The 14418-nt window shown below is 41.1% G+C and overlaps 1 protein-coding gene across 1 annotated transcript in view; it reads left to right on the forward strand.

Annotated features, from left to right (window-relative positions):
- The window catches only part of rps6ka2 (ribosomal protein S6 kinase, polypeptide 2), an 82481-nt gene that overhangs the window by 27230 nt on the left and 40833 nt on the right, over positions 1 to 14418 (forward strand). Inside the window, exons 4-5 of the mRNA XM_084093105.1 lie at positions 6150 to 6230; positions 6625 to 6704. Coding sequence (XP_083949231.1) covers positions 6150 to 6230; positions 6625 to 6704 — 161 coding nt within the window. The remainder of the gene's footprint in view (positions 1 to 6149; positions 6231 to 6624; positions 6705 to 14418) is intronic.

Genomic DNA, 14418 nt, shown 5'->3' on the forward strand with positions numbered 1-14418 from the left:
ACCATCTCCGGAAACAAGGGGCCTGTGAAGTTTTCCAATTGAGGAGTATTACTTTTTTGGCTGCAATCAAACCTACCATTAGAGCATGCTGAAGAGTATGAGAGATAGTATCCATTACATCAGAATAGCCAAAAATAGCCAGATTATGGTCAGGTTGAATGACAATTCTGTATGCGCTAGAAAATAATTAAAAAATGTTAGACCAGAAATCATACAATTTAGGGCAAAACCAAAATAAATGTGCCAATGTCCCCTCCGCCATCTTGCACCTATCACATTGAGAAGATATGGAGGGAAATATTTTGTTTAATCTAGTTTTGGAGTAGTGAATGCGGTGTATAACTTTAAACTGGATTAATTTATATCTCGAATTTACAGAACAGCTCTTTATTCTTGATAGGCCTTCTTCCCAGATCTCATCAGACACCTCATTGTTCAGTTCTGTAGACCAGCCTATTTTGAGCTGGTTGGTGCATATAGATGTTGTAAAAGCCCGAACAAAACAAGATACTAAATGTCTGGTTTCAGGATTAGAAGATAGATTGTGAATAATATGGTTTTCGGGTTTATTTAAAAACTGTGAAATATTTTCCTTTACATAATTTCTAATTTGCAAGTAACGGAAGAAGTGAGACTGTGGGAGTGCAAATTTACTTTTAAGTTGTGAAAAAGATGCAAATTGATCATCTATATAGAGATCTCCTATACAGCATAAACCCTTTCTCCTCCATCCTGAAAAAGCTCCATCAATCTGAGAAGGCTCAAATGAAGGATTGCACGATATTGGAGTATTGAGTGAGACCTTCGGTAATTTGTAGAATTTATTTATCTGCTTCAAAATCCTCAAGGAATTTCTCAACACAAAATTATAGCTTCCTAATTTGCAGATAGATTTACACTCTGTAAAAAATAAAGTTGGGAGAGAGGACTCCGGCACTGACATAGCCTCAGCACGAACCCATAATGGGGAAATCTCAGGTTGCATGTTGTCCAGGATGCCCCTTTGCCAGAAAGTGAGAGCTCTGGCATTTGCTGCCCAATAATAATGCTTAAAAATAGGAAGGCCGAGGCCTCCACAATCAGTAGGTTTTTGCAAGTGGGCTTTAGCTATGCGAGGTGTTTTATAGTTCCATACAAATGACAGAATAACTGAATCAAGTTGTTTAAAAAAGGTTGCCGGCAAATAAATAGGGAGGTTTTGAAAAAGATATAGAAACTTAGGGAGAGCAACCATCTTTATCACATTCACACGGCCAATTAGCGATAGAGGAAGCAGCTTCCATCTTTCGATGCTTAATTTGAGTTTGTTAATCATGTCTAAAAAATTTAATTTAAACAAATATTTAGGGTTCTTTGGAATTTTCAGGGCTTCCTCTTGAGCTGATTGGTTGATTACCTGAACGTGCTCATCCCGAACTTTGTTACATAAAACTTCATTTAATATGAAAAAACGGTGGAGTGTTCCTTTAAGATCCATAGCAGCTTCCCTGGAAGAAAGAAAATGAATTAATCTCAGAAATGAACTAAGCAGATAAACCTGAAGTCTTAAGCAGCTAACTGACTTTCCTCATCATTTACTGTATTCATTTTTGTGATTCATCCCTTTGTTTTTACACAACAAACACAAATTTAAGCAGTTATCGTAGTGATTCACAATGCTCAGTTTGGAGTGGTAATCTATTTCACAACCTGTTCACAACCCACATAACTTATTCACTCAATGTAACCATGGTTACATACTAAAGTCTTTGCTCTCAGCGGAGGATGTTGTGCAAGTTCTTCATGTACTTGTGAATGAAAATAACAGTATTAGTGACTGTGGCACCTCACTGTCAGACCGCAGCAATGCTGCAGCTGTTAAATAAGACAAACCATTCAGAGTAAAGCGTCCTGTGTGAATACAACATCCATCATGCTGCTTTTGTTTTGAGACTTGTCAAAGATTTGTAGTTAAATCCTGCAGGCTTAAAAGTGAAGTATGTATTTTTAGATGTTAAAATGTGCTGAGACAACTACTATGTGAGTATTATGGTGACCGGGAGGGGACATGTTCGGTTCACTTAGTTTTGTCGTGGCCACAACATATAAACTCGTGGGAACGTGATATTAAGTCGTGGGAACGTCATAATATCTCGTGGGCACGAGATCGTATGTTGAGCGAACGACATGGCTACCAGTTTTATAAAATGTGGGAATCTTCACACGCGATACGGGCTCCTCCTTTTACAGCGGTCATAATTTATTTTGTTATTTGTTAATTTAAGTTTCTCATAATTTGTTTTTTTTTATTGCCTAAAACGGGACTTCATTCATATTTCATTCAAGCCAGCAAATTTCAGACGAAAATTTCATTCAACTTAAGAATGCGCTTCAGGTGTCTTTCACTTATAACGTTGTGGCCATGACAAAACTAAGTGAACCGAACATGTCCCCTCCTGGTCACCGTAGAGTATTTCATTCATGTAAACATTGACTTTATAAAGCTAACAAAGCTGTTTGTTTGAGTGTCCAGCCTGACACAGTGGCAATGGCTCAACAAATGGCTGTCTGGAGTCGGACTGCATGTATGGCACAACAATAACAGATGTGTTTAAAACCTGTCATTCATTTTGTAATTATTTTGCTTTGGTGATGCTAGTGGAACAAAAACTACACACTTCACTGTTCAGATTACTCTATAACTCTGACTTTTTTAAATGAGAAAAAATCTTTCTTACACTGTCAACCAAAGTCCCTTTTTAAGTCCCTTTTGAATTGTATCTGGCACAGAGCATTTACATTACATTTTCATTTACCTAATCATTTAGCAGACGCTTTTATTCGAAGGGACTTACAAATGAGGAGAACAATAGAAGCAATCAAATCACTAGTCCCAGTTAGTTTAGCACAGTAAACGTAGCATTTAAAAAAAATAAAAAAAATAATAATAGATAGAAATTGAAATAGAAATAGAATAGAATAGCTTGGAACAGACCAGGTAAAGGCCCGTGAAAGTGATTTAGTGACTCTTTGGGATGGCATCAGAAGGCGTCGTTCACTTGCAGAACGCAAGCTTCTGGAGGGCACATTGAATTAGTGAGTTTAGGTATAGGGCTGCAGAGCCAGTGGCTGTTCTGTAGGCGAACATCAGTGCCTTGAATTTGAAGCGAGCGGCTATTGGGAACCAGTGTAAATTGATGGAGAGGTGTGACATTTGCTCTCTTCGGCTTGTTAAAGACCACTCTCGCTGCTGCATTCTGGATCAGTTGCAGATGTTTGACAGTGGATGCTGGAAGGCCTGCTAAGAGGGCATTACAATAGTCCAGTCTGGATAGAACAAGAGCTTGGACAAGGAGTTGTGTAGCATGCACTGATAGAAAGGGTCTGATCTTCCTAATGTTGTATTAGGCAAATCTGTTAGACTGGGCAGTTCTAGCAGTGTTGCCTGTGAAGCTTCATGGAATGGGTTTCCATGGCCGAGCAGCTGCATTTAGGCCTCACATCACCAAGTACAATGCCAAATGTCGGATGGAGAAGTGTAAAACACACGCTGCCACTGGAGTCTGAAGTAGTGGAAATGTGTTTTGTGGAGTAATGGATCACACTTCTCTGTTTGGCAGTCTAATGGGTGAGTCTGGGTATGACAATTGCAAGAAAACCGTTACGTGCCTGACTGCATTGTGCCATCTGTAATGTTTGGAGATGGAGGGATAATGGTAATGGGGCTGTTTTTCAGGGGTTGGTCTAGGCCCCTTACTTACAGTGAAGGAAAATCTTAATGCTTCAGCATACAAAGACATTTTGCACAATGCTATGCTTCCAACAGTTTGGGGAAGGCACTTTGCTATTCCAGCATGGCTGTGCCCCAGTACACAAAGCAAGGTCCATAAAGACATGGTTGGATGAGTTTAGTGTGGAAGAACTTGACTGGCCCGCAAATCATGCCCATCAAACACTGTTGAGATGAACTGATTGCAAGCCCGGCCTTCTCGTCCAACATCAGTTCCTGACCTCACAAATGCTCTACTGGATGAATGGGCAAAAATTCCCACAGAAAAGATCTAAAATCTTGTGGAAAGCCTTCCCAGAAGAGTGGAAACTGTTATAGCTGCAAAGGGGGGACCAACTCCATATTACAGTTTTTCTCGATTGCTTAAACACTATAGCCAGGCTTTTGAACTAAAATTTCAAAACCATAACGCCATTTATCAAAAAGCATACCCATTTCACTAAACTATAAACACTATTCCCTGTTTTGACACATGAGTCAGATTTGTTGAACTGTCACTGCAAAACTCTACACACAAATCCCTTCATTTCTCATTGCCTAGACCATGTTGTCATGTATAAAGCACTAGCATTCAATATTGTTCACTCAAGTCAGCACAGCTTCAGCTCAGTTAGCACACAATTACCCCAGTGGAAACACTAAGAGTCAAAATTTAACACACATCAATCAGAACCTTCAATAGATATATAAAAGGGCCCAAATCAGTTTATTGCGTTTTGGAACAATGGATCCAGAAAGACATGAAGGAAGAGGGATAAGAATGAGGAGGAGGAAGGGCAAGGACAAGAAGACAAGCAGTCTCAGATGAAATTCAAGCCACTCTAGTTGCCCATGTGTTAGTCAATGGTATGACTATGAGGGAGGCTCGGCTACGAGTAAGGCCAAATTTGAGTCGCTTTACCGTCGCCTCTAGAACCTTCAGGGAGGTGTGGTGGCAAACAAAATTCTATCACTGAATAAAAGACAAGCATTTCCAATAGTCTTTGATGAGGCCAGTAATCGTACAGTCACACAGAGTGACACAGAGCGTGACAGTGAAGGGAGGGCATCCTTTCTCCTTTATAGTCTTGACTCCCAGAAAGTTATCTTTCAAATGATGGTATTTCAACCATATGTGGAACATTCTTAGACGTATCCATCATATTGTATCCTTGAGTGGAGACCCTCCTGTCACGACCAACACTCTTTACCATTCCAATACAATTCGAATTCCATATTAGAATATGGTTTGTGTGTGCTCTTTTACTGTCATATGTTGGTCACACACATCTTACTGTAAGTAAATATACGTAAAAAAAAAAAAAAATTAGAGGAGAGAGTAAAAACAAAAAGAGTAAAAAAAAAGAGTAAAACAGGAAAAAAAATATTTGTGTGTGTGTTTTCTGTGTATGAATAAAAATGTGCCAATGTATCCACTGGTTGTGTCTTTTGTGTTCATCATGTGAAAAGGTTTGTGAGGGGGGAACCACAAGCAACATAACTTACCAGTTTTGGAAATGTTGTTTTGAATTTATTGCACCAGTGTGTTAAACTATGTTGTAGTGTGTGTGATTTTGAGGGCTTGTGTGTCCTGTCTGAGGGCAAAGTTTGGTTTTTCAGCAAGAGTGGATGGTTTTGAGTGTATAGCTTCATTTTGACCTGAAAATAGGATGTTTGGGGAATTGGGTGAGACGTTATGGATTTGTGTTTATAGTTTTGAGAATACGAGACATAGTTTCAAGAAATGTGTTTAAGCAATCGAGAAAAACTGTAATGTCCATGTATTTAGAATGAAATGCCATTACAGTCCCTTTTGGTGTAATTGTCAGATGTCCCAATACTTTTGTCCATATGGTTTATCTAGTAATCTCACTTCTAAACACCCATATCCGATTTCTTCTTAATTTAGAATTTTTCATGTTTAATAACCACTATAATACACATTCGTATAAACATCTGCATATCCAAACTAAGTAATTGGGAGATACAAGATTGCAGCTGTGAAATGTCAAGCCCACAACTTGCAACAAGGAGACCAATTATTATTAGTTTTTTCACTTTGACTTGCACATTAAAATTTTATATCAAATATAAAAGTTAATATACAAATGTTATCATATTCCAGTTATTTATGGTAACCCAATCGCCAATAGTTGGTTAAGCCAGATCTGGTAATGTCCTAAGTAAATTATACATCGGTCACAGATTCTTCAGATTATTTTTATGCACTTTAGAAAAGAAATATCAGTATGAACATAAATCAATATACAGAGTCTCATGTTCTGCATTTTGCGATACATTGTGCACTTGTGTGTTTTTGCCAAGGGAATGAATGAGAATTAATGAGTTGAAACATTCACATGTCTTTTTGTCTCTCTGTTTTATCTCTATGCATTTTAAGTGCGGGACAGAGTGAGATCGAAAATGGAACGAGACATTCTCGCAGAAGTGAATCATCCCTTCATTGTCAAACTCCACTATGGTGAGTTGTTCTCTCAGGAGGAGATAGTAAACAACAGAACACAAACATTTACACAAGAACATCAATTTTTTTTGCCGTTAACTTAACTACATTCTTCAGTTGTATGGCAGTAGATCAGATGTTTTCATAATGCTGTAGTCTTAAGCTACAGTAATGAGTCATCATGTAATCTTAGTGTTCAAGTTTGATGCTGTCTGATTGTAAAAAATAATTTATATCATTATTTACTTAAAAGCAGATTGCCAGTAGTTTGACTGTAGCATTTAAATTTTGAGTGGCGTGCAACTTGGTAAACTACAGTTTCAAAATATCTTTTCCAACAGCATTTTTTATTTAAACTTTTGATAAAGAAAAATACTGCTTAAATGTCACCTTTGTTGTTTTTCCCCCACAGCATTTCAGACAGAAGGAAAGTTGTATCTTATATTGGACTTTCTCAGAGGGGGAGATCTTTTCACACGCCTCTCCAAAGAGGTCAGTTTTTATGAAACTAAATAACAGGCAACAAGCAAAAATGGTGTGCTTGTTTAGTTGTAAATGTGTTTCTAATAGGAGTAATTTAAATAAAATAAAAAATGTTGTTCCAAGCCCAAAATACTTTCTTTTCTCTGTGGAACACACAAGGAGATGTTTTTGAAAATGATCATGTTGCTCTTTTCTGTGCAAAAGAAAGTGAAGGGGGAAAAACGCTGTCATTCTCCAAAACTAACAATGTTCTCATGTTCCTCTAAACCAAATGCAACATGCTAAGTGTAGAGCCATAATTAAGTGGGCTGTCACTCATCACTGGGTGACGCGCTGGGTTTGAGGTCACGTGTTCACGGGCGGAGTTTTCATAAGGCGCGCATCTCTTTTGTGAATGGAATCTGTCATGGAGAGAGGGGGGCCGGGGTTGCCGTAGTTTTTGTTGACCGTTCGTTTGTTTGTTTAATTACATCGTTTTCACTGGATTACATGCAATACGTGTACACTGTTAACATCTGCTATGTATGTGAACCAAAAGACACTTGTTATAATTAAATGCCACAAAACGCATTTGGTTGAACTCTGTGCTTCTGTGACAAACACCAAGCAGCGCGTCATACAGATATACCGAACCCAAGCTTCTCCTCGGAAGCGACAACAGGGCTTGGAGTCGCAACATTAAGTCAACAAAACATGAGCATTTGCCGAAAGCCATCGCTCGCAATATCAATCCACTCTGAACAAGTAAGTGCATCAGTGATCTACACGCAGGCAAAGAGCCGCATCAAACGCGAGGAGGCCAGGTAAGCTTACCTGTGGTAGTTTGTATGTGGATATGGAATCCTTTTGTTGGATGCCCGTGTGTAAAGGTGGTTTTTCGCTGCTATTGACGCTTATGCAATGTGGATTAAATAATGTGATGTTCAGATGGAGTTTCATGGGAAAGACAATGCTGCTTGGTTGAAATGAAAATGACGTATTTGTTGTAGCTGGATGTATAAATGCAAAGGTTCACTGAAAGAAATAAAGGGAAAATGAGTGAAATAAATGGTGCGGCCTCATTTCCAGGTGCAAAGCCTAAAAGGCAAAGTAAACTTACTGAAAAAGCGTTTCTCCTAAAGTTGGAAAAATTACAACATGAACGCAAAGGTTTTGTGAGTAAAATGAAAGCCTTAATACCGGAAATGAAAGTAATGATGCATAAAAAGGAAAATGTGTTTCAAGTAAAGGAATCTCTTGGAGCATTGAATGAATTGAGTGAAAAGGCCATCATTGCTCATGAGGAAGTGTTGCCCTTATTTCCAAAGGATAAAACTGCACAACAAATTGAGTGGTTTTCGAGCATAATGACATACAGTGAAACATTTAAAAATGATGTTCAAAAGTGGCTCGATGAAAGTGAACCCGATGTAAGTGACAAGGGTTTGTTTGAAACAAACGGAAAGTCATCCTTGGCTCAAACAAATGAAACAAATGGAGTAAACGAACATTGTTTGAACACAAAGGAAACTGCTGACGAACTGAAACCTTCAGACAGTGCTTCAAACATTGGAACATGTATCTCACTGTCTACCACTTCTTCTGCACGTTTAAAGACTGAAGCAGAGCTTGCTGCTTTGGGTGCTCGACAAAAGTTATTGGAAGAAAGACACTCACTGGAAGAAGAAGAAGAAAGATTAAGAAAAAGGAAAGAGAAATTGCAATTAACCACGGAAATTGCTGAAAAAATGGCAACATTGAACATTCTTAAAACAAGAAGTTCTATCAGTGGAAAGTCATCAAAGGTTTCGAATGCAAAAGCAACGTCAAAAGCAGCATCACGTGTCTCAAATGGAATGGATTCTTATGTTGAAAAGAATGAGTCTAGGCAAACTTTCAATGTTCATGCAGGAGAGTTTATTCCAGCAATGCATGTAACACAAAATGCAACCAAAAATGACGAAGAATACTCTCTCAAATACACAACAGCTCCCTCTGCTGGACAAAGTTCAGTGCGTCCTCAGGATTTGGCCAACACACAGCTTGTGCATGGACCCATTTTAAACACACAAGTAAATGAAGAAGATGTGATAAATAACAATGAAGTTTTGGGAATTATGAAAAAGCAGAATGAAATAACAACTCTTTTAATTCAGCAACAATGTCTCGCCGCTCTGCCAAAGCGAGAGATCCCTGTGTTTGATGGGGACCCATTAATGTACCACACCTTCATAAAAGCATTTCAAAATGGAGTTGAAAGAAATACGAATAATAATTCAGATCGTCTATATTTCATGGAACAGCACACTAAAGGCCATGCTAGAGAACTGATAAGGAGCTGTCAACATATCAATCCTGACAATGGATACATGAGAGCAAAAGCTTTATTGAAGGAGCATTTTGGAAACGAACAAAAGGTTGCTGCGGCCTATATGGATAAAGCCCTTTCATGGGCCAACATTAAGAGCGAAGATGTAAGAGCACTACAGGATTACAGCCTGTTTCTTCGGGGCTGTTGTAATGTTATGGAGGACGTGCAATACCTGCATGATTTGGACATGCCCTCAAATATGCTGAATGTTATAAGAAAGCTTCCTTATAAGCTCAGGGATAAATGGAGGAGCCGGGCTTGTGATTTGCAGGAACGTCAGGGAAGGAGAGCAAAGTTCAGTGACATTGTGGATTTCATCGAAAAACAAATAAAAATTTTAACAGATCCAGTCTTTGGCAGTATTCAAGATCCCCCCACAATAACCGGTAAAGTTGCATTCAAACCAAAGTCACAACCTCGCCTTAAGGGAGCCAGCTTTGCCACTACAGTGGGTCCCACAGGGCAGAAGGCACAGTCTGCAAACAAGGATGTGAAGGCACCAGAACACAAGACGTGTCTCTATTGTGGAGCAGGACATGCACTGGAAATGTGTATGCAGTTGGGAAGGATGGCACATGAGAAGAAAATTGATTTTCTAAAGGGAAAGGGCATTTGCTTTGGTTGTTTGTGTACAGGACACATGAGCAAGCACTGCCGTAAAAGGATTTCCTGTACTAAGTGTAGCCTTAAACACCCTACTGTCCTCCACAAAGAAACTGCGTATAGTGTTGTGCAGACTGAAAGGGGTGATGAGGTCTCTATTGACAATACTCTGGTATCAAGTGGCCTTACAGGGGCTGGGGACCAGGATTGTAAGCTGCCAATTGTGCCCGTTCAAGTTAAATCAAAGAAAGGAAGCAATATAGTCACAACTTATGCATTTCTGGACCAAGGGAGCACTGCAGTCTTTTGTACGGAGTCTCTGATAAACAAGCTCAACCTGACAGGAAGGAAAGGAAATATACTTCTCCGGACGATGGGGCAGGAGAAGGTCGTGAGAAGCAACATGGTGTCTGGGCTTGAAGTTGCTGCACTGGATGGAGAGGAGTTTTTGGAGCTGCCAAAGGTGTACACACAGGAATCCATGCCAGTGTATAAAGGAAATATTCCTATAAAAAGGGATATTAAAAAATGGCCTCACCTGAAGCACGTCCACTTACCACAAATTGATGCTGGTATAGAGCTCCTGATTGGGACAAATGTGCCAAGGGCCCTGGAGCCACTAGAAGTGGTGTGCAGTGTAAACGGAGGACCATTTGCAACTAGGACTAGGCTGGGATGGACTGTTAATGGACCACTTGGTGCAGGAAGCGGAGAGACGGTTGCCTGCAGTCAGCCAGAATTAACTGTCAACCGAGTTTCAGTCGTGAATTTGGACGAGCTGTGGCAGCAGCAATTCAAAAACGATTTCCCAGAGAGCACCATGGATGAAATGCCTGCTCTGTCACGAGACGATCAAAAGTTCCTGGAAAAGGTGACAAATACAACAAAACAAGTGGATGGGCATTATCAGATCAGTTTACCATTGAAGCAAATGAGCATCAAAATGCCTAATAACCGGAAAATGGTTGTGCAGCGCTTATTTCAGCTGAAGAAGAGGCTGCAGAAGGATCCAACCTTTTTCACTGAGTATAACACCTTTATTAGTGAGCTTGTGGTGAAAGGCTATGCAGAGATGGTGCCTGAAGAGGAGCTGGACCGTGGCAGTGGCAAAGTATGGTATATCCCACACCACGGTGTTTATCATCCCACAAAAAAGAAGCTCAGAGTGGTGTTTGATTGTGGAGCAAGCTGTCAAGGTACAGCGTTAAACGCTCACCTCCTACAAGGCCCAGACCTAACCAGCTCCTTGATTGGTGTGGTGACCCGTTTTAGGAAGGAACCGGTGGTGATAATGGCCGATATAGAGTCAATGTTCCACCAGGTGTTGGTCACCCCCAATGACAGAGATCTGCTCAGGTTTCTCTGGTGGCAAGATGGTGATATGGAGAAAGCACCTAATGAGTACCGGATGAGAGTGCATTTGTTTGGGGCCACGTCATCGCCCAGCTGCGCAAACTATGCCCTCAGAAGGTGTGCAGAGGACTACGGGCATCTTTACAAAGAAGAAACTGCACAAAGGATCTATCATTGTTTCTATGTTGATGATTGCCTAGTGTCTGTGGCCACTGAAGAGGAAGCTGTGCTACAGTATCAGGAGTTGTTCTCACTGTGTTCCAGAGGAGGATTTACTCTCACGAAGTGGATGAGCAATAGAGCAGCAGTCTTGGATGTCATCCCGGAAAATCATAGAGCAAAAGGTACGGAGATTTTGGATATGGAATTTGGTTCTGTGCAAGTGGAGAGAGTGCTGGGAGTTGAATGGTCAATCCAATCGGATACGTTTAAGTTCAGAGTCCAGATCAAGGAAAGACCACTCACCAGAAGAGGAATGCTCTCGACCATTGCCTCCATATATGATCCCCTTGGGATGCTCAGTCCTGTGATTCTAACTGCCAAAAGGATAATGAGAGATCTGTGCAGGAGAGAAATAGGATGGGATGATCATGTTCCTGAATCCATCGCAAAGCAATGGATAAAGCTAATTCAGCAGCTCCCTCTGCTGGACAAATTTGAAGTGGATCTGTGTCTGAAACCACCACACTTTGGAGATGTCTGTACTGCACAGTTGCACCATTTCTGCGATGCAAGTGAAAACGGATATGGAACAGTCACTTACCTGGTATCAAAAAATCCAAAGTCAGAGCTGCACTCTGCTTTCGTGATGGGGAAATCCCGTGTGGCTCCTCGTAAAACAGTGACCATTCCCAGAATGGAACTCATAGCAGCAACCATGGCAGGCAGAATGGATGTGCTCTGGAAGAAGGAGTTACAGATGGAACTTGTTGAATCAGTATTTTGGACAGATAGTGAATCCGTCCTTAAATACATTCGGAATGAGACTTCACGGTATAAAGTGTTTGTGGCTAACCGGGTCTCACAGATATTGAACGCTTCCAGTGCTACTCAATGGAGGTATGTGGATACCAGCAGCAACCCAGCAGACATGGCGTCCAGAGGGGTAAAAGTCGAGGCGTTTGTCAAAAATGCTGCGTGGTTGTCAGGACCTCACTTTCTTTTACGTCCGGAGAGTGAGTGGCCTGTAAGTCCTCAAGGTCTTGGGCAGCTCCCTCCCGAAGATCCCGAGCTGAAAAAGGTTGCTGTGGTAAATGCTGTGCAGACAGAAGAAGAGCCCATTTCATATCTGTTCCAGTACTTTTCTTCCTGGACACGCCTTAAAACATCAGTGGCGTGGATACTGAGAATAAAAGGCTGGCTTCTGTCCTGCGTGAGGAAGAGAAAACAATTATACCAGATGCTGTCACAATCTGGCATCACGAGAGAGCAGCAGAAATCCTCTGAGGGCGAGGAAATGGAAAGATTCAAGAGGACCACTGGCGCCCACATACTCGAAGTAGAGGATATGGAGAAGGCTGAATTGGCCATTATAAGGTACTGCCAGCAAAGAACATATCCAGAGGAACTGGCGAGTCTGGAAAAGGGGCAGCCAGTGAAAGCAACTAGTCACCTTCGTAAGCTTTGCCCACAGTTACTTGAAGGAGTCCTGAGAGTTGGAGGGCGTCTCAGCAAACTTTCTATGCCTGTGGAAGTGAAGCATCCAATTATACTGGCCAAAGGTCTCCATATTACAGAGCTCCTACTACAGCATGTACATCGTCAAGTGGGACATGCAGGTCGTAATCACATGCTGTCAAAGTTGAGAGAGCGATACTGGGTAACCGGAGCCAGTACTGCAATAAGAAAGGTGCTGTCAAAATGTATTACCTGTCGCCGCCTGAATGCTTTGCCAGTTCACCAGCAGATGGCGGACTTGCCTTATGAAAGAGTTGTTCCAGATGAGCCACCCTTCTCTCGTGTGGGTGTAGATTACTTCGGGCCTTTTGAAGTACGGAGCAGAAGGAGCATGGTGAAGAGGTATGGCGTCATTTTTACCTGCTTGGCCATCAGGGCCATACACATTGAAGTTGCTCCCTCGTTAGATACGGACTCTTTTATAAATGCGCTCAGACGCTTTCTTGCGAGAAGAGGCCAAGTTCAAGAGCTTCGTTCAGACAACGGCACCAACTTTATAGGAGCAGAGCGGGAGCTGAGAAGTGCTATGGAGCAGTGGAATAAGGAACAGATCAATCATGTCTTGCTCCAGAGAGGAATAAGATGGAGTTTTAATCCACCCACTGGCTCCCATCATGGAGGTGCATGGGAGCGGCTCATAAGATCAGTGCGCAAAGTTCTTAACTCCACCTTGAAAACTCAAAATCTGGATGAGGAAGGACTACAAACTTTACTGTGTGAGGCTGAAGCAATCATAAATAGTCGGCCAATCACTAAAGCCTCTATGGATGTCAATGATCTGGAAGCATTGACTCCGAATCACCTGCTGCTTCTAAAGAATTCTCCATCACTGCCGCCGGGAGTATTTCAACCCACAGACATGTATGCGTACAGGAGATGGAAACAGGTCCAATATATGTCAGACTTGTTCTGGAAGAGATGGGTTAAGGAGTATTTACCTCAGCTTCAGGAGCGCCAAAAATGGACCGGAACAAAGAGAAATCTCACAAAGGGGGATCTCGTCCTTATTATGGATAATACAGCTCCACGGAATTCATGGCTGGTTGGACGAGTCATACAAACCTTCCCAGACCGAAAAGGACTTGTTCGCCAGGTGAGGATCAAAACACGGACTAGCTGCCTGGAACGGCCCATCACCAAAGTTTGTTTGCTGCAGGAGGCTGAGGCAGATTAGGTGTATTTAGTGCTAGGCCTCAGTGTAGACTCGGACACTTTTTTTTATTTATTTATTTATATTTTTTTTGGGCACTTTGGATTACTTTTTTTTGTTTGTTTTTGTTTTGCTCAATTTATTTTGTGGATTTTTTGTGGTGATTATGACACAGACCATGAACAGTTTTTTTTGTTGTTCATTTGGACATGGCTTATTAATTCTTATTTTACTTTTCTTAAGAAGATATCAGATTGGACTATTATGGACATTTAATGATGATTTAATTATTTGTGGTGTTCATTCTTGCCTTGTTTATGTCTCTTATACTATTGGATGTGTTGGTAATTATTGTGTAATAATTAAGGGGCTGGTTGTGTAGAGCCATAATTAAGTGGGCTGTCACTCATCACTGGGTGACGCGCTGGGTTTGAGGTCACGTGTTCACGGGCGGAGTTTTCATAAGGCGCGCATCTCTTTTGTGAATGGAATCTGTCATGGAGAGAGGGGGGCCGGGGTTGCCGTAGTTTTTGTTGACCGTTCGTTTGTTTGTTTAATTACATCGTTTTCACTGGATTACATGCAATACG

Source organism: Abramis brama (assembly GCF_963993115.1).
Source record: "Abramis brama genome assembly, chromosome: 19".
NCBI classification, from domain to species: Eukaryota; Metazoa; Chordata; class Actinopteri; order Cypriniformes; family Leuciscidae; genus Abramis; species Abramis brama.